This window comes from Lampetra planeri, chromosome 8, assembly GCF_965212315.1.
Source record: "Lampetra planeri chromosome 8, kcLamPlan1.2.h2, whole genome shotgun sequence".
NCBI classification, from domain to species: domain Eukaryota; kingdom Metazoa; phylum Chordata; class Hyperoartia; order Petromyzontiformes; family Petromyzontidae; genus Lampetra; species Lampetra planeri.
The window spans coordinates 8,433,078-8,459,287 of NC_136114.1; the positions used below are offsets into that span (position 1 = coordinate 8,433,078).

General features: G+C 40.0%; 2 protein-coding genes and 1 long non-coding RNA gene across 3 annotated transcripts in view; 2 read left to right on the forward strand and 1 right to left on the reverse strand.

Moving 5' to 3' along the window:
• LOC144720274 (mucin-5B-like) overlaps positions 1-26,210 on the reverse strand; it is a 94,187-nt gene that overhangs the window by 64,108 nt on the left and 3,869 nt on the right. The window lies entirely within an intron of this gene.
• On the forward strand, positions 18,859-22,668 carry LOC144720454 (mucin-6-like). Its single transcript, XM_078597255.1, has 5 exons — positions 18,859-18,874; positions 19,853-20,093; positions 20,602-20,716; positions 20,874-20,958; positions 22,508-22,668. Exons 1-5 carry the CDS (start codon positions 18,859-18,861, stop codon positions 22,666-22,668), a joined length of 618 nt encoding a protein of 205 aa, XP_078453381.1.
• On the forward strand, positions 23,146-25,472 carry LOC144720279 (uncharacterized). The gene is made up of 3 exons (XR_013585739.1): positions 23,146-23,345; positions 24,656-24,781; positions 25,355-25,472. It is a non-coding gene; the product is annotated as an uncharacterized LOC144720279 (long non-coding RNA).

Sequence of the window (26,210 nt, forward strand, 5' to 3'; positions counted from 1 at the left end):
TACACCCTCACATTTTTTAAGATAACATTTGAGATGCCATGAGCCATGGAGGGCTACGCCTATGAACACATATATTTTTTTTTTAATGAAGCATCAGCAATTTTGGCTTTTCGTAGGCATTGCTTCACAATCAGATTACTTTGAACCACACACGTATCTGGAATGCAATGGGCAGTACAATCGTGCAAAACTGGTAAATGTGCATGAGTAGGCGTTTGCACCGTGGCTCAACACAATTGTATCCTGATGAACTCTTCCGGGGAATTATCTGACCCTACAGAGCAGGGATTTCAAATGCAAGCCTTACCTGACAGCTAATGATTTTAATATATTGTATCAGAGAATAATGCAATAGAATTACGTGAATATCGCAAGCTTAATAGTTGGTGAGTCCAATTCCAATAAAACTCTTGAGCTGAAGCTAAAACTTCCGTGAATCTCTTAACAAGAGTATCAAACACATCATTCATTTAGTGGACTACACATACAGTCGCTTCGACACGACACCAAATTCACATTGGCAATATTGAGTCCCTTTAAAGTATATAATGCACAATGGTACTATTTTGCATAAACCTGAAACCTCGTCTTACCACTGCACGTCAATGCCCAATGTCTTCAGAATAATCGTTTCGAGTTATTCACAATGTGAACTTACTTAGCTGCCAAGACCCTCCCAGGAGAACATGCACACGGACAAAAGCCTTTGTTTTATTTTAGTAACCATGACCATACTTTGCTTGGTTCGTTTTATATTTGTTGGCAAAGTGTTTACTCTTTAACAACGTTGTTAAATTGACGACCGCCTCCCAACCCATGGCAACTTTTATATCGTCACGTCTCATGAGGCATGACACAGACACATGCATTTGTTTACCTCTCTAGGCATGCTTCCCCTAAGATTGCTTCGCTATGATTCATCATCATTATCATCGGCCATCATCTCTCCACTGTTGGATGAAGCCCCTCCTTTCAGCAGCCGCCGCCCATCACGGTCACGCGATGCAATAATCCACCGAGCTCCTGCAAACAGTGCAAGCTCGTCTCGGTTATTCTTTGCGTCTTTCGGCAAGGTCACGTAGATAGGTTCAAAGAAAATAAAACAAATATATATAGATATGTTAAAAGAAAATAACACAAAATAAAGAAATATTTATAAATATAAATACATTGTTACAAAATTATAAATACATATTTTTTTATTTTCTTTGAACCTATCTGCGTGACTTTGCCGAAAGACCCAAAGAATAGAAATTCCTACAGTCACGAAAGCTTTATTAAGTCAACATTCATCTCAGTTAGTTTGTTGCTACGAGTAGTTACGATGCATCGAAGTTTCACTCGCTTTTTATATCCCTGTTGTGTTTGTTATCACACAGTAGTTCGCGATGCAATTGTACACGTGTACGCATTCTCGTAAATGTATGTGAATTGTGCGAGCGTGTTTCATATCATTGCTTATATCTCATAGGGTCACCTAAGGCTTTAGACATTTTAAGGGACTGAATTAAGAGATAGGTCTGGGTTTCTTCTTGAAACAAGCGTGGGGTGGGGCACCTCTGATCCAGCCATGTGAATTTTATATTGCTCTGGTGTGGTTGAGTTCATTAATTAGACGACCATTCTTGATTTACCACAAAGTGATAAGTTAAAGATCTGATCATGTAAATGCGGGAATTCCAATAGAAACAAACGCAAATAAAGGTGACAATGCATTCACATGAGAAGATTATAGCCATACTAAGGTGGAAAACAAGTCGACCATGGAAATGCAGTTATTTTGGTGGAGTGACATGAGGGTAAGTGTAAGAACACTTGAATGTAAATTGCAGGCTTGCAGTTTTATGTATATAAACAAAAGCTAAGTTGCAAGACTCGCACCGAAAAAAAGTGCATGTATGTGCAAATATAAACGTGAATGACTCAGAAACCATAAACATGTCAATGGGTATCCGTTGGCCCTATAAATCAGCAGCTTACATGTGACTTACCTTTGTGAAGTTTCTAAAGGGCACAGGGCGAGCAGAGCTTACGGTTGAGTTGTTCTCAATAACAAGTGAGTCAATATTGTGCTTTGCAATTACGTTCAACGTGAAGAAATATCCGCCCAACAAATATTTGCAAATTGTCACCTTTATATTAAAATAACTACAAGTGGAAATGTTTACCATAGCAAGCTGCAAGGGTGTGAGCTAAAATAGTTTCCGCATCGTTGGGTTTTTTAGATTCCACACAGGCCAGGTGACTTCTCCACACCACAGAGAACACATGTATAGCCAGAGGAATGGAGTAAGTGCTGTTTGCAAGATCCTGTATGGATTAGCACAGCACCCCAAGGTGGTGCAGTGTCTCCAACACTACGCCCAACAGTCTTTGTTTCCCCATTGCTGATGTTTGTTTCACATGCCCCGCCAGACATTCGCATAATGCTCAGTCAACCTCGAGCAGGGGTCGGTGACCCTGTGGCTCTGGCGTTGCATGCGGCTCTTCAGGGACTGCTGCTGCCTCGTGACGTTACTTATTCAATGGCCACCATCTCGTATTAACATGCACTGCATCTTTTTAAATATCACTTTTTACCGAATTCCAAAGAATGGCTCTTTTTTACTTTGGTTGCTGATCCATGACCGAGAGGGTGCACAATGCCAGATTTGCATATCACTTGCTGCTGGTGTTATCGAGGACCGGAAATTTAACCAGCGTTGTAAGGATCACAGGACAATACTCTAACCACTGTGCATCACACTAGTACCACCACCACCACAAACAGTTGCATTACTTCCACCTACAAGGAGAGGATGGTCACATTGTATAATTATTGGTTGCTTGGACTTATATAAAGCATGTCTTAGAGAAATACTATCATTGCAATTGAAGTAGGGTAAAATAATAAAAATAAAACATAATAAAATAATTCTCACGACGTTTCGGTCACAACGCAAGCAGCCGTCCTCAGGTGAAGAACAGGTCTGTCTGAATGACTCTGTCTTCTCGACAGACCTGTTCTTCACCTGAGGACGGCTGCTTGCGTTGTGGCCGAAACGTCGTGAGAATTATTTTATTATGTTTTATTTTTATTATTTTATTATTTCCATTATACGTGACTTTACCGAAAGAACCAAGAAGATGAATCCCTGCAGTCACGAAAGCTTTAAATCGAAATTTGAAGTAGGGTATTTACAGACGTGCTGCAATATAGTACACTTCTACATGCAGTGCACGTAGGAGCATGTGTCCTTTCCATGTTACTATACATTTTCTCGTAATTGCTGAAACCAGTTCAAGGCTGCCATGCTGAATGACAGACACCACAGGCTCGCCCAGTCGTGTTCGCTGATTAGAACACGGTGTTTCGAGCACTGGGGATTACTTAACTTCGAGCGTAGATTGAGCAGTGATTGCGAATTAATATTCCATTTATCATATAAATATTTTTTCACGTATCATTCGGGTTGCCATCTCTAAAATGAACTTTAAAAAATCCCTGGACATATGATAGTAATAATATCTCACAACACCAGTAGAGGGGCGAACTCCATATAAACACATCGTCTTGACTGGTCGATGTTTACGCATCTGACAAACTACCAGGATTTTTTTCATGTCCCTGGATGAATTATATATATATTTCCCAAGAAGGCTACCTCAAAAAATGCGATGATCGTGGAAAAAACCAGGACAGGTGGCAACCATAGTCAGAGTATAAATAGACATAACCATCCATAATACAGGTTTGTTTGGGTTAGATCGCGTAAATATATAAATGTGTCGTTAAACCCGCCACCGCCCTTATCTGTAAAGCAATATCACGAATCTGGATAATTACGTATTTCCTGGAAGTAAATGGTGGGGAAAAAGTGGGCTGTTTGAGACCCATAGATAAATGCAGATAGTAGAATTAATTTGCCCCCCTCAACTACACTTATATCTCGATTTAAAGCTTTCGTGACTGCAGGGATTCATCTTATTGGTTCTTTTGGTAAAGTCACGTAGAAGGGAAATAATAAAATAATAAAAATAAAACATACTAAAATAATTCTCACGACGTTTCGGCCACAACGCAAGCAGCCGTCCTTAGGTGAAGAACAGGTCTGTCGGAAAGACAGCGTCTGAATGTTTAATTTTTATTATTTTATTATTTCCCTTCTACGTGACTTTACCGAAAGAACCGAGAAGATACACTTATATCCACAAACAAAACACCGTGTGGATAATAGGGAGAGCATTTGAGTGACTGTTGAAAGTCTGCGTTGCTATAGTGACATTGAAAATAGTAGTGAAGCTGGTGTTGATGGGGAAATGTAATTGTCTGTACACTGCCCCTCGTGTTGCACTGCGTGTGTGATGCGTGCAGCCTGCAGAGTGCATCAGTGCACGCCCTCTGCATGTTGTGTGTCGATTCCTATTAAAATTCCCTTTGTTAAAACTTTGTTTGGTAAAAGTATTTCCGCATAACGACTCCACATTTATGGCATACACTCGCCACTCATCTACAGCTTGGTTCCCTCCCCTCACTCCCCCTCTATATGACCCTGTTCAACCACAACACAGACCTTACTTGCACCTGTACCGAACTTTTCTGGTACCTCTGGGTTTGATATTAAGTTGCACTGTGTTATTTTCCTGTTTGTTATTGTCCCTATTAGACTAAACTATAGAGCTTACTTGCACATGCACTTAACTTTTGTTCTGGCACCCTCTTGCTCCCATGTGTTAGCACTTTTATTTATGCATTTGTGTATACTTCATTTACGACCGCTAAATACCTCATTCGTGTGTTCGATGTGCAATATTCCTTCAGGACGATGTTTATTTCGTTTTTTGCTCTTACTGCTATGCTCACGCATGACACGTCTCCCTTGTAAAAGAGCCGGGCATCTGGCTAAATGGGACCATTCGAGTAAAACAAATCAACTCTCAATCCCCCACCTTCGAATGAATGGATGAAGGGAGAGCACAGTCGAGCACACCGTACAGGGGGGCTTGGCGCTCGGTGCAATCTGTGTGTGCAGAAGCTCGCAACCACGTGGGCAGTGCACGTTCCGCGCGGCGCGTGCGTCGTGCATGCGCATTGGTGTAGGGGGGCATCCATTTAGTACGTACGCATGGAGGAGGGAGGGGGGTTAACACAAATGCGTACGCTTGCGTATGGGGGGGGGGGTCTACTGACAATGTACGTACGCATAGGAAACGGGAAGGGGGGGGTGAAGCCTCGATAATAATGCAGCTGGCGGTGGACTATCTGTTTGCTTAAACACGTTAATATTAAAATTTGATTTGAAGCTTTCGTGACTGCAGGAATTACTCGTTGGTTCTTTCGGTAAAGTCACGTAGAAAATAAACAAATTAAATAACATAATACGACGTTTCGATTGCAACACAAGCAATCGTCATCAGGTCGAACTAAATTTGAGAGAGAGACAAAACACAGACACGGGGACACACAGACAGACACACAAGCAGAGAGAGACAACACAGAGACACACAACATAGACTTGATCGTTTCTGCGTGGATTAAATATCGGCCGTTCTATAGGATTCGGGGTGGGGGGGGGGGGTCAAGCGTACGTACGCAGGTGGTGGGGGGGGGGGGTGTTAAAAGTACGCGTGCGTACAGGGAGGGGGAGGGGTCAAGTTTTGAACACGTTCCTTCGGAGTGGCCAGGTAGGAACTTGGTTGGACAGCGCATTCGTGCACGACAGACAAATATGCACGACAGACAGACAAATAATCCCTGGTGGGCAGTGTGGAACCTTAATCTTAGTTCTTTCGGTAAAGTCACGTAGGTAAAAATTTTAATTAAAATTAATAAAAATTTAAATAAAAATAAAAATCACGACGTTTCGGAGGCAACACAAGTCTCCGTCATCAGGTGGGACCGCCACAGCCAGACTTGATGCAGCAAAAATTTCATTTTTTACCTACGTGACTTTACCGAAAGAACTAAGATTATGAAAGCTTGCAGTCACGAAAGCTTCAAATCTAGTGTGGAACCTGTTGTTCCTACCTGTATAGATTTTTGCGTACCTACTCGAATGGATGGCCCCGAAGCGCGTTCGCACTGCGCACTGCACAGGGCAGGAGGCACGGGCGGCATCGCGTGCACGCACTCACCACGCAGCCCGCGCACACAGCGCAGGTCAAACTCCTCCATTTCCAAACGAATCACTGCGCACTATAGAATGTATCTCGCGTAAGCAGTGTTCCCTCGTTATTCGCGAGGGATACGTTCGGGACGTGCTCGTGAAACGTGCATTTCGCGGATAATGAGATGGGCCTCCGAAGACCGATATATATTTTAATACATTACCTTAAATATGCACGTAAATAAGGTATCAAAAACATGACAGTTATCTCATCACTTTATCCCATCACTTTTCTCGAAGGACATTATTTATCATCACTTTTATGTCATCGCTGTATCTGATCACTTTACGTCTCATCACTTTCTCTCTCTTGATGCAGTCGTGTGTAGAGTTCCAGATGCGATCCGCGGAAAGCCAAAATCGCGGTATATCAAGTTCGCGAATAACGAGGCAATACTGTACTTTAACTTTGCAATGGAAAAGAGCAAGTGATTTGGAAAAATGTGCTGCATGACTCCACTTATCTGTGCACATTTATCAGATAATAGGAAGCCACTCCACAATTCAGGATAGTATAGTGGATATTAGGAAGAATAGGGCACGGATAAGATAATTGTCTGTAGACACTTTGGTCCTGCAGCGAACAAGAGTCGCGGATAATACGGTCACAGATGGGAAGCGTTCAACTTATTATGTCAGTAGATTCAGCAGCAGCAGCATCATCATCATCATCCATTGTCTATCCACGATGGAACATTATCAAACATCCATTGTATCACGTTTTGTTGTTGGCAATTAAATGTTGTTCAGTCTTCTAGACGATGGTTACCAGGTGGGGTGGTACATGTCTGTTATGAAACACAAACCCAACGTGGAGGTGGCTCAGAGGTGGTAGTTTCGCAAATGGATTTACGACCTCGTGCAGAACTTTGAATGTTATCCCATTGCATGCGTGGGTTTTCTCCAGATAAATGGAATTGACAACAAAATATGCACAATATGGAATTGACAAAACATCCCAGTGCAGACTCAGATCTTTCTGGATAATTAAATGACATGAGTATTAAAAAAACCTTTTTTCAATTTGTAAATAAACACTACATGGCACAATCATTCTGGCACAATCCTAAAGATGTGAAAAGTATTGAGGCCTCAATACAATAATACTGTACCTCGATATACAAAGTATATGCATTCCTGGAACTTCGCTCGCATATTGAAACTTCGTATCTTTAAGAACTTTGTAACATTCGTACTATGAGCATGCGTTCCCAGCCTTTGTAACTTACCATTTCACATTATTTGGTTCTTTCGGTAAAGTCACGTAGATAGAAGAAAAAATAATAATATCTACGTGACTTTACCGAAAGAACCATAGCATATATGAATTCCTGCAATCACGAAAGTTTTAATTAAAAATGTACCATTTCATACTTTAAACACTTCATAAGTTACCATTCATATTGTAAACAGAGACAATTCATATTTAAAATAATATTATATTTCATAATGTACTGTATTAAAATAAAAAAAAAACTGACATAAAATAAACATAGTGAAGAAACATAATTTCATTCTTATTTCATAGTACTGTAGATTGCCCATTTTATTATGAAAGTATTAATTTCAGTGTATGTATTTATTAATTTACAAAAAAATAGCTTTCTGTGTAAAATAATGGTCAAGAAATCCAAAGTTCGTTATACCGAAATTTCGTTGATTGAATATACGCGTATCGAGGTATTCGTGTAAATGAGTATAGAGACAGAAACAGCCAGGAACATTGATTGCTGAACTTTATACAAGAGTCATTCTATGAAAGAATATATTTTATGAAAATCATTGTTACTTAAAATGCACCTTCGTATAATGCAGTCTTAGAATAGACTAAGTTACATATTTTGTGGGTGTCCGCATGAACAAGAAGATAGTCAACCCGGATCATCCAACCAAACTTGTCTTGTGGAATGTTTTATACAGCTCATAAAAAAATGCATCTAGGCTTGCTGATCTTACCGCAGCAGCGACATGTATTTTTCTGTTGTATTAAACTTGTCTTAGAGCGCCATCTACCATGCGTAGAGCCGTTGAAGCAATTGAAATGCGTTGACCATTAAACTTAGGGATGTAATTCATAATATCCCAAATTTTCTGTATGAAACAGATTAACGCGAGCTAGCATACAGATTTAATGCCATATGTCCACCTTATACATAAAATCAAGGAGTCGTGTGATATATTTTTCGAGAAATTGATGTGAAGCAAGCGAACAAAATGTTCTACAATATTTATTTTTTGTCTCCTCAATGTATTCCAAATGTGCCATGGGCGTAATGTAATGGGGTCGCCGTATCCATTTGGAACTTTCGCAGAGCAGTGCAATACCATATTAGAGAGCAACCCATGTAGGAAAGTATGAGAAAACTACTTCCAAGATGTATGTATGAATGTTCAACTTCTTTAGCACCGTTCATTGGCACCCGTGCGAATCGGAGGTGCGGAGGAAGGACAACAAACTAAACACAAAAGTCAGTTCTAAAGAAATGAGCTTACAATCTAAGTTGAAACGTGCATAGATCCAGCAGCTTCCTAATATCGGAAGGAAGAGCGTTCCAGAGGGTCGGAGAAGTGCATCCAACAAGGCGCGATGTAGTTCGACCGCTCGCCAAAAGCCACTGCTGTAAGGATGACCGGGGTTCGCGTGATGGTTTGTGCTCCTTAACGAGATCAGCAAGGTATTGTGGGTCATTTGTGGCAGGTACTTTGTGTGTAATGAGAGCGACCTTCCCTTGAAGGTCGCCTGAAGGCCACTCTCTAGCCTAACTTCGGGGTGCTGAATTTTGCCAAACTTTCTGCAACGTTACATACTGAGCGCTGGAATATCGCCACTTACTTTTTGATGTCAAATTTAACATTGTGTTTTTTTGTGCAGTAGCTAAAGTGATTAAGTGGCTAAAGTGATAACGCATTAAATAAATATGTAACACTGTAATCTGTTTCAACGTTGTACGTCAACAGCCAGATTAATACGTATAGAGGGAGATTGCAAAATACTGTACTGTGTTCATAATCAACGTTTTTGGGTTTAGATCGCGTTATTTATAAATGTGTCGTAACCCTACACCACCCGACACGGCCAATCAGTAAAAAAGTGTCACGTTGACAAACGACAAATAGTTCACTGCTTTAGCCCACCGGTGTATTGAAGCGTGAAACCACAACATTTACAATTTTTCAGTACGACGTTTCGCTGGTAATTGCATCCAGCATCATCGGGCAATTCGCCAGAAACTGACTGTACTGTGTTTCTGTAAGTGGGCTAATGTTATACCTGAATGTGATGCACAGTACGCATGTTTCTCATGCTTCTATGGGCCCCAGGCTCTGCAATGGAACAGCCGGGGCGGAGGAATGTACACTATGTAGTATTTTTTTAGAATTACATTTTTTTTAGTCAGCACAGTGGCCTATATTGTTAATATTACTATTATATAGTCTAAAGCTACATGAACTTGCTTTTTAATGGAAATGATGTATTTCACCAAATGATACTGCCATCTATTGTTATTGGCACAGGCTTCAGCTATGGTGACAACGAACACAAGATAAATGTCAACAAATTGCTTGTAGACACATCCTCATGTAACAAATGAAATGTCAACATTTAATATCTACATGATGGCACGAATAGGATTTGGCCTTCTTTACCGATTATTTAAAACATAGATTTCCCTGTACAGTATTTGTATATAGTTTACCCAAGTACTGTGTATACGCTACATCTGCTCATATTTTGTAAATAGTTCCACTACCTGGCCTCATAATTATTGTATAGCACCCAAGTGTAGACTTAAACATTATTTTAGTTGGCAAGGCCCATTGAGCTCAGCAGCTCTTTTACAAGGGTGCACAGCACAACACATCTTGTAGTGGCAACATCTTCAGTGGAAACACATTGCCAGTTTTAGTTTCAACATAACCAGCTGAGATGGAACAGCTGGGCACCGTACATAAGTTAGATCATATACAACAAATACTGAGAGCACATTTACGATTTCGCAATTTCGACTATCATTGGGGTGGGTACAGTTTTCTAGCATGGGCAGTTTACCTCTGTGCCTGGGAATCTTATATTATTTTTATTATGTGGCTGAAATACATGTCTATATGATAAGCCACTTTGTTGAGCTATATCATTTGTGGGCGGGTCGCTTCTGAAAAATAAGCAAATACATACATGGGCTTTACCTGCTAAAATAAATTAGTTTGGTTTTATTTGTATTTTTTTGTGATTCGCGTACCTTTCGTGGTTTGCTTACCTTTGCACTCCTATCGTGTTTTGTATTGTTGTAACGTTCTGACCCGCCCCTACAGAATATGTGAAAAAGAGCTTTATAGCTCATGGGATTCCTCTACCTGAAATACATATTCTGATTCCGATTAGTAGTTTTTGATTGTTTCCTTATGACAGCAATGAATGCCATCGTTTAAACAATGATTTAAAGCAATGCAATATACGCTTAAACAAAAAACAATTGGGAGCTTACACAAGCAAAACAACGAAAAAAATCATCTTGCAAGAATGTTGCAGTCATTGGGGCTGGGCTGCTGGTCACCATGGTACGGCCTAACAACAAACCTTGAAAATGCACTGCTCCAAAAAAGTGACGGTACAACACTGATCCATCATCGGACACTGTGAAACGTCTTTGTAGATGGCTACGTGATTTTGCAAGGTTTTATTTGAACGCGGATACCCCTGAGGCATCCCAACCTAAAACAAAATGTGCAAAAGTAATCCCAAGCTTAAAGCCTGCGAAGAGCTTGCTCTCGTCAATTTATTTAAAACAAGTGCCCCCTTAGCTTACAGTCATATCATATTCATCGTTTTCGGCCCTTCATTGGCTTGTGATTAAATGCGTAACAAACTGTACAGTAATCACGTAATTGCGACTCTGTACCGTGAATGCTAATCTCTCAGCAACATTTAACAAACATCTTTAAGTGTGTATTTTGGAGAACGGTTATTTTCAGAAGCATAACAAAGTCATGCGTTTGTGTGTTAAAGAAAGAGGGAAAACAAATGCCACTGCTACGATTTTCACAGCCGCCGCCGTACAGTCTCTCCCCGACGTGCCCTCGATTGTCACCGACGATATTGGGCACAACTCGAGATGGCAGTGTGAAAACACATCGCAAGGGAAAAGAGGAACAGAGTCACGTGCAGTTGATGAACGGTGTTTTGTTTGTTTGTTGTCATTTCATTCAGCAATCCATGGAGGTAATAATATATATTTGTTTATGTTTTCCCACAGCCAGAGGTGTTACAATAAATGTTCTCTCCGTGCAATGTGCCCACACGCAACAGTGTTCATTCCTGAAACGTGCTTCTGTGAATGTCACAGAACGACATATTTAAGAGTATGGCAATTCATTTTCTGAGCTGATGGTGTCAGAAATATTTAACAAAAACAAAATCATTCGCAATTACACTTGTATGACAGCGTGTCAAAATACACGAAGTGAGTTGTTCATGATGTAGCCAGAGGCAACGCGCTTATTTTGTAGCTAATTTGATTTTTTTCAAAAATACACGCCAACCAAAACTAAGGTGTCGGTCGATGTGATTGCTTACAGGACATCTTCTGCCACAAGACAGGCATGTAAAAATACCACACCCAAGTCTTTCATTTGTGTTGAGTCATGCAAATCTTTCCTTTCTGTCACGGATCGTAAGAGGCACATTACGACTATAATGAGCCAATGTCTGTTTGTGTGTAACGCGGGTGACGTCACTCTGCGTCGACCAGCCCCCCTCATTAATATTCATTAACAGGTGACATTCTCTACATGCCCCCCTCTCATTAATAATTATGGCCAGGTGACGTCACTCCACATGGAGCACCCCCCCCCTCATTAATAATCATGACCAGGTGACGTCCTCCAAATTGACCCCCCCCTCATTAACAATTATGAGCGGGTGACGTAAATCCACATGGGGGGGCGAGGCGCCTCCTCCCCCCTCCTCGGCGTCAACTTACAACCCTCACGACAAAGGCAGAATCCTCACGTCACGTGATCTCCATAACGCTGTTGAGACATCGAAGTAAAAAGGACTTCATGATGAAAAAAGTGTGTGTCACCGTGGCTTTACAAATTGCACACGAATGGATGCAATGAATATGACGTCGCGCTCTGCTATTCGCTTTAATGTTTCAGATTTACTGCAATACGCCTGTCCTTAGACTGGGTATAGGCTAGTGTACAATATTTGTATATGAATTAGAACAACATCAATGTAAAGAAATGTGGTTTTTTTCTTCTAGCCAAAAAAAAAGGTGTAAATAACAACAAGGCATGGCTTTTGGAGAAAATAAACTGCTAGTTGTAGATTCTTCCGCTGTGTAATGGTTTAGCACACTCCCAAAGTGGCAGTTGAAACAATGGAGTAAGTTGCTTAAAACCCTCTTCCTCTGCCCACCCAGTGGCATAAAATGGGTACAGCGCAGCTCGTCGATCGGCAAAATTGTGTACGGTTGGGTACTCCCACCGCTTCTAAGACACTTGGCCAGCATGGAGGAGTAGGCCAAATACCCTCCAGAGGCTCTATCCAGAGCTCTCTCTCTCTCTAGTGGATACCCTTCATCCAACAGTTGTGTGAGCAAGTAATTGTAGGGCTGCACGTTTACCTTGTCATAGTTAAATGGCATATGTGTTGACCGTCATGCGTTAGAGTGCAATTCAAGTTTCATTTTCAAGTTTCATTTATTAGGTATAGCCCTGTGAGCCATGCGGCTCTTGAGTCGGGTGCAACCGCAACAAACAAAATATGAACAGAGAACATCTTAAAGCGACGATGCGCAACATAAACATCCTGGAAAAACCAGCAAATCTTCTAGGAAAAAAACCCATCGTATCACAACGCTGTGTGCAAAAATCCCAGTGTGATGCAAGTCAAACAATAACAACCATAAGACAATTTAGATTTAAGTTATCAGGCCAACTTTGCACTTCCGCAAGAAACATGGATTAACCATATGTTTTCGAAATCACCAAAATAAAGCTATAAAAACAATGTAACAACAGTAATCATAGGAACTGTGATTCAAATGCAGCAGCGATTCCCTTGTGGGGAATCCTGAGCTGTCCTCAGGGGAGGGGAACCAAAGCTGCCGCCAGATAATGGGATCCTTTAGATGCCGATTAACGTTCACCTGGATAAATAAATATAAACGTTAGCTCTTCTCTCAAAGTACTACAGTTACATTTCGTGGGATCATTAGCCAAGAAGCACGCTATTATTTAAGAGATCACCTCTGAACACAATGCTCAAGTCATCAGCCTTTAGAAAACCTACATCGATTCCCTCATCGCTAGCCATTACATCGTCTCCGCATTCAACCTCCTGAATTGAAAGCTGCAAGAAAAATCATGCAAAGCCACTTATGGAAGATGAAACGTAACTATGTGGAGAAACTACTACATCTCACTCCTGTGACATGAGCATCAGTCACATTGGCGAATGTCCATAAATCCCCAAATTGATCATGGTCTACTATCACCCATCACACCCTCCATCAATACTGGAACCTTTAAAAACCACCACACCACTTGGCGCTTGAGGTTACAGCATGCTTGCTCCCACGTGTCTTTATCAATTTGCGTGTGTTTCATTTTACGGCACCTCGTTTGTTAGTTGCGCAATATTCTTTAAAGACACTGTTACTCGTTCTCTGTAATAATGATGCTGTGCTCACGCACCACGGATTCCCTTGTAAAATGGCCATGAAACTGGCTAAACGAGATAATCCATGCAACAAATGAAATAAACTTAAAACTTTAATTTAACTTGTCTAATCAGTGCTCACTCTTTGACAAAACATTTTTTTTGCCAACATTACAAACGCATTCATACTGAATTAAACTTACTCGCGATTTACATGAAACATTTGTGAGACATTACACGAGTACAGGGCTTCCTGTATGACAAGCTTCGTAGTTTAGCAGAGTGCTGAATGTGCCAGAAATGCAAAAGGGTGGACACTGAAGCAATGATGAATTTGACCCTTGATGTGTGTTAAAACAAGTAACACATGACAAGGATGAATTGTGAAGATTATTTGGTCAAGAATAAGTGCTTTGATCAAGCATATTATTATTTGAAGTAACAATATCCTATGTTTTAATAAATACCATTCTTGAAAAATGTTTTAGTTTTTCCCAAAACAGCTAAATAATGTATACAAATGTAGCTGTATGTGCTGACATTTTATTTTCTGGTGAGGCACAGGATAGTTTATTTTATGATTCGTTTATGTTGACGGGAAATGATTGTCATTGGTATCCTAATATGCATGATTAAGAAGCTACGTCAAAAGACATTACATTTCTTGCAACAACCTTCTGTAATGAGATCGCCACGTATGTTTCTTCCGGTCACGTTTGATAATTATGCACGTACTGTTTATGTAATTGTGGGTGTTCTTGCGTAAGATGTAATTGATAGTGGATGAACGGCTAACGAGTTTAGTCACGTTTGAAAGAGTCGTGAACATGTCTTTCCTCATCACTGTCAAAAATATTACAACATAAACATACAAGGGCGGTTACAAAGGATCTGAGCCTAACATATTTAAAAAAGTATATACACAGATGAGAACCACAATGGTTTTCAACATAATTGCTTTCTTTAACAATGCACATTTCACGTCCTTCCTGAAGTTTTTCAATTCCCTCCAACCCCCCCCCCCCCCCCCCTATTTTCTTTAATCAAATTCACGTCTCCCTGAGCAGTTTCTTTCAGCTCATTATCATCCTCAAAATGTCCTCCATACAAATGCTCCTGTAAATCTGGAAACGGGTGAGAGCCATTGGATGCCAGGTGTGGAGAAGAGGCTGGATGCAGGCATGGCTTGAGGTGAAATCTCAATCTGCAGCCTTTTCAACTCTGGCAGTGTGTGCTGCAGCATTGCAAAGCGGAAGCAAGGCTGTGGCTCTCATCTTTCCACAGCCTTCCCTTTTGATTGACGTATGTACTGAATGTTTAATTTCTTTCGCACCGTGCTAATCGGAGATGCCAGGGGAAGGACAACAAACTAAACACAAAAAGCAGTTCTAAAGAAATTCGTTTAAAATCTAGATTTGAAAGTGCATAGCTCCCACTGGCTTTGTAATAAATTGTGCGTCACATTTCGTGGCATTAAGTCAGTGTGCAATATGATGCATGGGATCTTGCCTGACATCTGACTTGCATTTTTTGGATGTTGGAGAAGTCGGATTTATCCACCGCATTGACTGCCGATTAGACTCTGGGTTGCAATGATAAGCCTGGTCTCATCATCGATAATACATCTCCTCTTAAACTTGCCCCAGTTGATTCTAGATTTGAAGCTTTTGTGACTGCAAGGATTCATACTCTTAGGTTTTTTCGGTAAAGTCACGTAGGTAAAAAATAAAAATAATAGAAATAAAATAATAAATCACGACGTTTCGGAGGCAACACAAGTCTCCGTCATCAGGTGGGACCGTCACAGCTAAATTTACTGTATCAAGTGAGGAAAAATCCAAGAGACAAGCCCCCCCCCTCCCCCTTAACTTGTATTTAAGAGCTTGTCTCTTGGATTTTTCCTCACTTGATACAGTAAATTTAGCTGTGACGGTCCCACCTGATGACGGAGACTTGTGTTGCCTCCGAAACGTCGTGATTTATTATTTTATTTCTATTATTTCTATTTTTTATTTTTTGTCCCAGTTGGCCTCCATCAGTCAGGATTGTGCTATTGGACGTCCCCGCTTGCTGCCGCACGTCAGCATTCTGGTGATGCCAAGTGCACACGCCTTGTTCATTTACATATGACCACGCAAGATCATTTCCACTAATTCTGGATGTCGGCTGACCGTGCACCACCAAAGGCACGTCTTGCACCATCTCGCAATTTGTATCGTTAAACAGTCGCAGACCAACACGACCTCGTCCCTATATATTCAACACGGACTATAGGCAGCTGCCATCTCAATTGACCGTGATATTTCCTTCTATAGGGAGCTGCTGTGGTGTAAAGGTCAGCACACTGCACTTGAATCAAGAGGTCGTCGGTTTGATTCCATCTTCCAGCACGTCAGTTGGAATGGGAACGTTTCTTGAGTCCCTTCTGCCTCTGTCCTCCCCTGCAGTCAAATTATGGTACACCGCAGTTAGTTCATTGGCAGGTTGTGTGAGTTGAGCTAAAGTGTGATTACGTCCACCTATTCCAGCGCGTTTATTTGGTGTGGAAGAGTAGACCAAATACAATTTGGAGCTCGCTCTAATGGAGGTTCTTCCACCAGCAGTAAAGCGAGCAAGCACTTGTTGGGCCTTGCCTTTTCACTTTCTATTTACTTCTGAATTAGGCTTGGAACTTTTTGAACAACCTCACTTGTACACGACCAAAGGTGAAATAAAATAAAAGAAGGTGACTTTGGGAGAGAATATGCTCCAGATCTGGGGTCAGGTTGTTTAAAAAAAATATGTTTTGTTGTTGCCTGATTTCCACCGCAAAGGGGAAAACAGAAATGCCGACGCTGCTCCGCACACAGTCTTTGGTGTGCCCGGGCTGACTGTCAACCTGATGTGTTTTCTGAAATATCAACTTAAAATTAGTTTTTCAGACCTTAGGCAAAGCTGGTAAAAAAAAATAAGTTTGTGATTGCACAATGACCTTTCAAAATAAATATATACAGGTGGGTTGTTAAGAAACTCGTGGTTTGTGGACTTAATTTAATCTATGGGTGTACTGCAAGACCATTAACTATTGCCCAGGTAGCAAAACTTCATTGTTAGTTCCCAAAGGTTATTTGGCATTCTACTCACTACTCCAAAATATAAATCACAAATCAAATTTATCACACTCTTTCGGATTTTAATACGAAATAACAGTGAAACTCGCATATATAAAGTTGGATATTTCCATAGGATATTTTTTGGTGGAGTAGTGGTGCAGTGCTTAGAACACTGTGAGATTAATTTGGTGACCCGAGTTTGATTCCTGACCAAAACTCCCATCCCCCCTCCCCTCACCGTTGCACCATCCTGCACTAGCCAGCTTGGTGAAGTGTGGTAAAGTATGGACAAAGAACCCTTCGACTTATATACCATGTGCAGGGCTTTACCCAGCAGTGGATTAATTAAGTTAATGGATTTACATTTAAAATGTATATAAATCTTTCATTTGGATGATGCGAAGCAGTGTTAACTGGGGAGCAGTGCCACGGCAGTTAGCATACTGAACAAGTGACCTGACTTAAGTTCAATTCCTGGCCACAGTCAAGATCAGTAGTGAGTAATATCTTAGCCGGTAATGGGCCTTCCCAAATTCACCAACGTACTCTAATCAAATTGGTAAGGTATGGTCAACAATCCATAATTGACTGAGACAGCACGGGAAGACATTCATCGGGCATTGTATTGACAAAATTCTGCAGACTTTATAAGTTAAACATATTTTTTGTGGAAGGGTAACCGGACCGCTGTATATATTCTCACGATGACTTTGAAACAGCAACGAACACATTTTACATTGTAGGAAGGTGGTGGTGTGGACTTATTGGAATGACTTAGGTGAAATAATAGTGGTCATCTTGAGCATCCAATGGCACAAGCAGCTTGTTACCAAAAACACTATAATATAGAGCCTCGGCTGCTTCTAAACAATGTTGTCAAGCTGCGTGTGTGTGTACCTGTCACTCCTCAGGTATTTTTGCGAAATTAAATATACAATTACCCTTTTTTCAAAAAATAAGTGACTATATTTCAAATGTATGAGTATGGCGGCAACTAAAGCAAATAAGCACGCGACTGACTCAAGCAATTTGGTGGGTCCGTGCCTTAATTGGCGTACATGCCGTCGGCTATGCTTTCGTGATTTTGAAGTCTGTGCCATTTGCGCACGTAATGGCCATTGTAAGGGAGTGTGACTCCTGGCTTTAAAAAAATCACCCAGTTTTTTTTTCTCCCTCGGGTTACGTAGGAATATTTATGTTTTTGGCCATTGATTCATTGGCAGTTTGCTGTGGAATAACTGTAGTTAAGTGTGCATGGTTCTATTTGGCGAGGCAATTAACTTGTGTGGCTCGAAACATTTCATTAAGCATTTTAATATAGGCATCGTTAAAATGTAGTAAATCAAATATTAGTTACAGGTTTAATGTGTAGCTATTTTAATGAAACAAACCCTGATACACTTTAACTTGCATAGTTTCATTTTTTTTTATGTTTTATTGAACGATGTGTTAGATACTTTATTACAATTATAGGTTTAAAATCGGATTTTTTATTGTGGATCATATACGCACTGATAATAAATAATATTATACACATTTAAAGTCAGGTCAGTGATACAGATTTTTTCACATTGGAAAATGTCTTACGAATTCATTATACTTTTACGTACAACATGTTACACTCCTATATAGTGTTACCATAGCATAAGATACAAACGCACTATGAAATATGTTGAGGGAGTAAAATATATAAAAATATTACTGTAAGAATTTGTGGTACATGACGACATGGAGTTTACTTGAGTGATGGGATAGTCAAGTTAGAACTGAGTCAGCCATAGCCTAAGGCGACTGAATTTTCTGCATTCGGTACAGCAAAGAGACGCACCTTAATGTTAGGGTTGAACAGGTCTTGGTATATAAAGACGCAGGCTGTGGTAGCAAGTCAAACAGTCGGTGCCAATTCCTTTATTTTACAATGGGACTCAGACTGATTTTGCAGCTATCGTTGTGCATGCTGAGCGTTGCACGTAAGTGACATGTTATTGTACTTTTTGCATTGACATTGAGACATTTACTTTTTGAACCGAATGGTTGCGAGTCATTTATCGACATATATGCAGGCAATAAATGTGTAGCTACCTGCACTTAGTTCGGTTTGATAAGATATTGTCAGTTTTGGTTTTAATGTCCGTTTTCATGTCTGTGATTTCGGTCTATACAAAATCGAAATCTTCCTCTTGAAGTGTAAAACAATGTAATGCGATGCAGTATTCGTGCAATGCTTACTTTATACCACTATTGTCTATTAGAAAAGACAAACCTTTCAAGCAACACCCGAGCCATAGCTGTCTTCTATTGAAACAATTCTTGCCAACGACTTTTCATATTATATGACTTTCTTTTTGAAATTTTTTTAAATAATAGTTCTTATTTTAAGATGGTTCCACATGCTACCAACCATGTGATTAACATCTTTACGACACCCAGTTGAAAAATATCTCTCTATCTGGAGTACGCAGTGTGGTTCAGTTAAACGATACGACTATTGCATTGGTTATCACCGTTGTACGTATAGTATGCAATGAGGTTTAGTCACATGATAAGTCTACTCGTAGGTTATAATCATTGCATGGTATAGTATGCAATGGGTTTTAGTTAAGCGTTGAGTCTACTGCATAAGTTATCAGCGTTGTCCGGTATAGTATGCAATGTTTAGTTAAGCGATACGTCTATAATGTTGGTTCTCACTGCTGTACGGTATAATATGAAATGGGGCTTAGTTAAACGATAAGTCTACTGCGTAGGTGCTCGCTGTTGTAGCGCGTATCGATGTGTTTTTGGGTTGTATCGTGCTTTGTTTTGTCTGATGTCCGACGTTTCGAGCAAAAACGTTGGACATCGTGCCGTACAATACGCGGTACAGCCGAAAACACATTGGCGAGCTAAAAAATTAAGCGTGTGTGTTCGGCAAAATTTGTAATCGGTGTTCTGTCTTCTTTTCTAAGGATCACAGCAAGCCATCTGCACCACTTGGGGAGGGGGATTCTTCAAGACGTTTGATGGAGCATTTTTAAAATTCAGCTCCAACTGCAGCTACATGTTCTTTCAGGACTGCAGAAGTTCATATGAAGAGTTCAACATCAAGATAAGCCATGGGGCCAACGAACAGTTCTCCGAAATTCTATTCAAAATTGACACTGATGTTGCACAATTTGCCAATGGGAAGGTCTCGTTTAATAATCGCATGTAAGTACAAAGAAATAGCCATTGTTTGTAAATGTTAAGTACCAAAATTTAATGGATAAATTTAGAAGTCACAAACCACTTTTTGTAACTCATTGGAGAAAACAGAATAAATGTTAAATACTTTCCTAAATGTTATACTTTTGTCTAGGCTCGTCCAGTAATTTTATTAAATATATATTAAACATAGTAAAACACTGCAGTCTACGCCTCTTCACGGGAGGAGTATCAAATCTACATGAACTCTTCTGTAGGCCTCTCGTGATTAGCAGACCTCAACATTGGCATTTAATACCTGAACATATTTCTCAACACAAGAATTGAATGACTCATAGACGTTAACATTTGTTCACGTATCTCGACGTAGAGTTCACAGCCCCTTTTGTGAAACACACTTTATAATTGTTGAAATGTTGAACATTACAGCAAAATTTTGTTAGTAAAATGAAATGGTAACTCAGCGCTTTTGGTCTGTCCATGTTTTATTGACACAAATGCATTTTTTCCCCAGATTGACGCTACCCTTCAGCAACAACAAGATTCTCATACAAACCTATGGCAGTGGCGTGAAACTGGCTTTCAGGCAACTCGAGATATCCGCTTACTTGAATGATGACGCCTTCACGGTAAACCCACAATTTTCAGAACGTCTTCTTGCATGTTGCATTCTGGTTTGCAGTACAACTTTGTACATCCATGATCGTCCCTGTGCTCTAAATGCTATAGTCCCTGTGTGATGAAATGCTAAAAGAATCCGGTGTTGTCTGTGGTATCTTCTTGTAGGTGGTGGCTGGGGACGAATTCCGTCAACAGCTGTGCGGCTTGTGTGGCAACTTCGATGGCTCTTCGAGTGTGACAACTTCATATAGTAAGACAGCTTTCACTGATCAATGAGACTACATCAGTCCAATCCTCAGATCAATCCACTGGCTCCCAACCAAATCCCGATTTTACTACATGCTCTAAGATTGCCCTCTTATTTAAATCCTGAGTCAACTTCGCATTATAAGATTGTCCTCACCCTTGCCTGCCTCTCCCCTGTAATCTACTCCCCTCACATGTGTGCTCAACTCCAGCATTTGAGGCCTTCTGTGAACACCTTCAGTCTATCTTCTTGGTTCTTTCGGTAAAGTCACGTAGAATGGAAATAATAAAATAATAAAATAAAACATAATCAAATAATATTATATAATAAAATAATATAACAATATAATAAAATAATATAATATAAAATAATATTATATGATATAATATTATATAAATAATATTATATAATAATATAATATTATATAAATAATATTATATAATAATATAATATTATTTATTATGTTATATTTTATTATTTTATTATTTCCATTCTACGTGACTTTACCGAAAGAACCAAGAAGATGATTCCGTGCAGTCATGAAAGCTTTAAATCGAAACCTTCAGTCTACCTCTGCTTAACTGGAGGTCGCTCCTTCTCTGCTGCTGCCTCCGAATGTCTGGCATTTCGTCGCACTGGCGATATGTTCTGCTGATTTTCTGCCATTGTTCAAGCCCAGACTCAAGATGCTCCTTTCCTTCTCTGCCTATGAAGTACTATTCTTTGTGAAGTGTTCTCAATTGCACTTTAACTTTAATATATATAGTACTTTCCTTTGTGTTTGTCACTGTAAAGCACATGACTCTCTATTTTGGGCAGAATATTAATATTCAGTTTTATTTTGATGCTCTCTCTACATATATACAAATAATGTTTGTAACAATAATAATTTGACCCATTGTCAGCCATGATAACAATTGTAAATGATGGGTATACAATACATGATTAGTACAAATTTCAGCCATTTTTATGGGTTTAGATTGGCTTAGATTCAACACACGTGATAGGAATTGACGTGGGGTAATTAATCCGCCCGTTGTTAACTGCCCGATTTGTAAAGATTATTGAAGAAATATAACGAGTTTACAATACATTAAATAATTACCGAATTGTGCTTATTCATATGCTTATTAGCATTGCATAACTGGCCAAGAAACATGTTCCTACAGAGTGCTATGACGCCCTGTTTAGTACTAAATACCAAATGAGCAATGCATCATTGCACATTGTAAATGACAACTATATTTTATATCGATCTGCCTTATGACATTAGGTTTAAAAGAAAATATCTCAATGCAAGACACCATCATAAAAATATCACAATTAGCACCTGCATTGCTTATAAGGCATTAACAAAGTGTTTCTTCTATATTGTAACAAAACGTGGGCACGTTATATTAGGATGCAAGACTAACTCAAATCCGGTCGAACAATTCGCGAGCAATAGTCCCGACGACAACTGAACCATATAAAAGAAGGTGAGATGAAAGATGGGGGAAAGGAGAGACATTAACAATGTTGATATGTTACCACAATGTGTTTCTTCATACAGCACTTCCAGACATCAAGCAGTATTTAATCCAGCCCAAGAGTTCTGGGAAATGCACTGCAGTGGTTACATCGTCCTGCAAGGATGAGGTAAACATTCGTATCTACCAATTGCAGGATCTTTGCACTTTTTCTCCACAACCCCAACAACAGGAAACATTTTAAATGTGTAAACAGAGGAGTTTTTTCTAAGCTTGATGGCTTTCCACAAAACGTATATTTTGTAGTGCAAACCTTTGGCTAGGAACAGCATACATCTTTTTTTGGGTAGAAGTGTGAAAGCTTTCTATTCCAAAATAAGAAAAAATAAGTGCATAAATTGTTTAACTTGTATTGATTATATAAAACAATCATATTGCTTGTTTATGTTGTTTGATGTTGATGTACTGTACTTATAACATATCTAAATGAGGACATTGCTAAGCTTTGACTTAATTTTGCATCAATGCAATTGCTATAATTATTTTTGTCTTTATTGCTACGCTGATATACAATTATAATCGCAGGACTTCGTTATTAATACAGTAAATATAACCCAAGATAAATGAAATGTGCATATTAACAATAAAATGTGCCTCCCCCTCCCACCCCCTGACTCTCACCATTGATTCCTCCACCCCAAACAAAACCCCTACAGAAAATCCAAACATTTTGCAAGGAAACTCTGAATGGGATAGGTTCGTGTGGCCTGGACCAGGGGGGCTATGCTGCCATGTGTGCCATAGAGAAATGCCAGTGTGGAAGTGCCACCACTTGCGGATGCGCTGCTTTGTCAGCTTACTCCAGGGAGTGCAGCCTTCAGTACAAGCCACTGCTGAATTGGCGCTCAAGCCAACTGTGCCGTATGTACCATTATGCAATTCGCACTTTGCTCAAATAGACAAATGTAAAGTTTATCAATGATGCAATCGTTGTTTGCTTGCGGTTGTGATGAGTGAAGTTCAGTGGTAGTGCCAGTGTGTGTGTAATCATCTAGTTGCACTTAATTCATATTTAAAGTTTAATGTAATGTTGCACAATGCATGTTTTTTCATACACATAACCGATTGTATATTGTATGTACATTTGCCATCGAGCCAGCATTGTAATCCCTTAAATCTTGACAACTCACCGTGACAGGAATGGCAGAATGGCAATTACATATAACCTGACAAGCTTATATTGCTGTCATCACATTGGATTTGATCAAAGTCAAGCTTAATCCACCTTATTGGGTACAACACGTATTACAGTACTATTTCCAGTGTGATGGATTGTGGGTATTACATTGATTAGAATCAGAACATCCTGAATACACATAAATGCACACACTGTACGTGTATTTATACGTACTGTGCTATAGAGGGTTAGGATTTAAGTCGGTAGTGCATGCATGTCTTACAATGGCGAGAACACGAGTTACATTTCCAGCCAAAATAATTTACTCTCAGGGCAGGTTAAAAGTCATATCACTGGCGGAAAGTCAGCAATGGTTTTAGCTACTGATGTGGCCTTGCTACTGCCATGTAAATGGTGCGTAAGTGTAAATATAAACAGTACGGGGCATGGAATAAAGTACCTGATGTGTCTCCAACGAGCAGTCTGGAGCTGTTTCCAGTCTCAAAAGCGATGGAGGATTTCTAAATGCAGCGTCACATGTTTAGGGATTGAGCTCAAGGCATTGGTTCCACTGTTCCACGAGAGTTTTTCACCTGTCCTGGCTTTCCCAGGATCAGCCTCTCTTTGAGGGAGCTGTCCCGGAACATCTCTACGTCTTTCTGGAACATTAAACGTCATGGTTTTTTGTCAGCTGCGTATAACTCCACTCAAGAAAATGCCTCTACATGTAGTTCTCCCCTCTTTCGGGAATGTGAGATATTCTTCCCTCCTTTTGTATGTCCCAGTTTTTTTGTACCTCAAAGGCAACATCGGAGTTGGATTGCTGATCCAGAACTCTTCTGCAATGTGGGTTTCAGAAAAGCCAAACATAAAACTTGAGTTATAATAGACCTGCTGTGGATGATCACATCCAGGCCTTGAGCTAAGAATCTGTCCCGAAACGGGCCGAGCGGCGTTAAGAATCCTTCCTTCGCTTGCGAGGGCTAACCACAGGCTCTGCCCCGTTCATAGCATGTATAAATGTGGTAACATCGTTTTTTGTGTGTCCAATTAGCACCCCAAGATTGCCCAGGCAATCTCGAGTATCAGGAGTGTGGCTCCACCTGCCCTCCGACTTGTGCCAACATGGACCCATCCAAGTGTCAGGAAGCTTGTGCTGCCGGCTGTGTCTGCCCATCGGGTGAGTCCCAAAAACGACACCTGTTTTTATTCGTTTGTTGTTGTTACATTTTAGTCAAGGGATTCAAAATGTGCAATGAAGCATACATATACTGCCATGGACTTGTCAAATTTGATATCGTCATTGACGTGGTGAAATATGAGAGAACTGGGTATGCTGGGTTGTTCCTTTGCTGCCTTTGTTGGAGTCCTGACAGTATTTCTTTTTTTTCTATTTGTGGTTAATGTGAATTCTTTAGATTGTAGTGGTAGTGGTGTTGAGCAGGCAATCATGTAAAATATTCATTTATACTCACAGATTTTATCTTAAGTTTATTTAAACAATAAAAAAAACACAGTACCTCAAGAGCCAATGTAATGTATAACTCTGGGCTAGTTCTGATATATTGAGAAATGTTCAAGCTTTAACAATATTTGATTGGTAACCGATTGGTAAGATTTGTGATGATGGAATGAAGAGGTCATTTATTGTGTGACCATGCTCTCCAACAGATGACCACCCTTTATAGATGTGCCAATGCGCGATTGTGTCAGCTGCATTCTCAACAGTGTATCACTTGCACTTACTTTACAGGAACTGTGCTGTCTGCTATCAACGAAGAAACGTGTATCGCGCCAGAAGACTGTAGATGCAACTACAATGGGATTACATACGATGTGTCGGATAAGATCACCATAGACTGCAATTCCTGGTAGGCATTGTGTGCTCGTTATAATGTCATGATTTAGTTTCGACTTCTAACTCACAGACGACATATTTGTCGACTTCACGAAAAATTATGCCATGATAGAACGTGGTCGTTTGAAGACACGTGCACAAGCATACACAGAATTAAGCGTCATCTCTTACATCACGGGTGGCCAACCGGTAACAGACCAAGAGGCAAAAAGTACCACATGAGTTCTACAAAGAGCTAAGTGTATATATTGACAGTTTTAAGTGTATAGATTGACAGTTTTTGGCACAACACGGAAGACATTCATTATTCTTTGCTGCTGTTATATATGTTATACGTTGTGCTCTTTCGATAGAGCCACCGCACGCGGCTCGGGAGATGCCAGTTGTCCACCACGTGTCTTACACATACACTGTCAATGAGACACATTTACTTCTTTCAGAGTACAACTAAGAAATAGATTCACTGTGTATTATCATATTGTCTTCAGGTCGACCCTAATTGTGCGTGTAATGTTTTTGTATTAAAATGCACAATTTAATGAAGTTAATTTGCTTCTCCGTGAGTCAGTGTAAGTCGGAGCGCATGAGTGCCTCCCTTATCATAGAACATCAGTCAAGAAAGCAAACATTCTAACCTAACCGGAAGGGACCATGGACCTCTGACACTGATATCTAAATGTCATCGTAACCCGATAGCACTTTAGAAATATTGCTAAACTCTCTTCCCAATCCCTCTCATTGTTTGACATGA

Coding starts and splice junctions, on each gene's coding strand:
- LOC144720454 (XM_078597255.1), top strand. Junction 20,094..20,601: donor GTCTCGTTTAATAATCGCAT/GTAAGTACAAAG, acceptor TTTTTTCCCCAG/ATTGACGCTACCCTTCAGCA. Junction 20,959..22,507: donor GAGTGTGACAACTTCATATA/GTAAGACAGCTT, acceptor TTCTTCATACAG/CACTTCCAGACATCAAGCAG.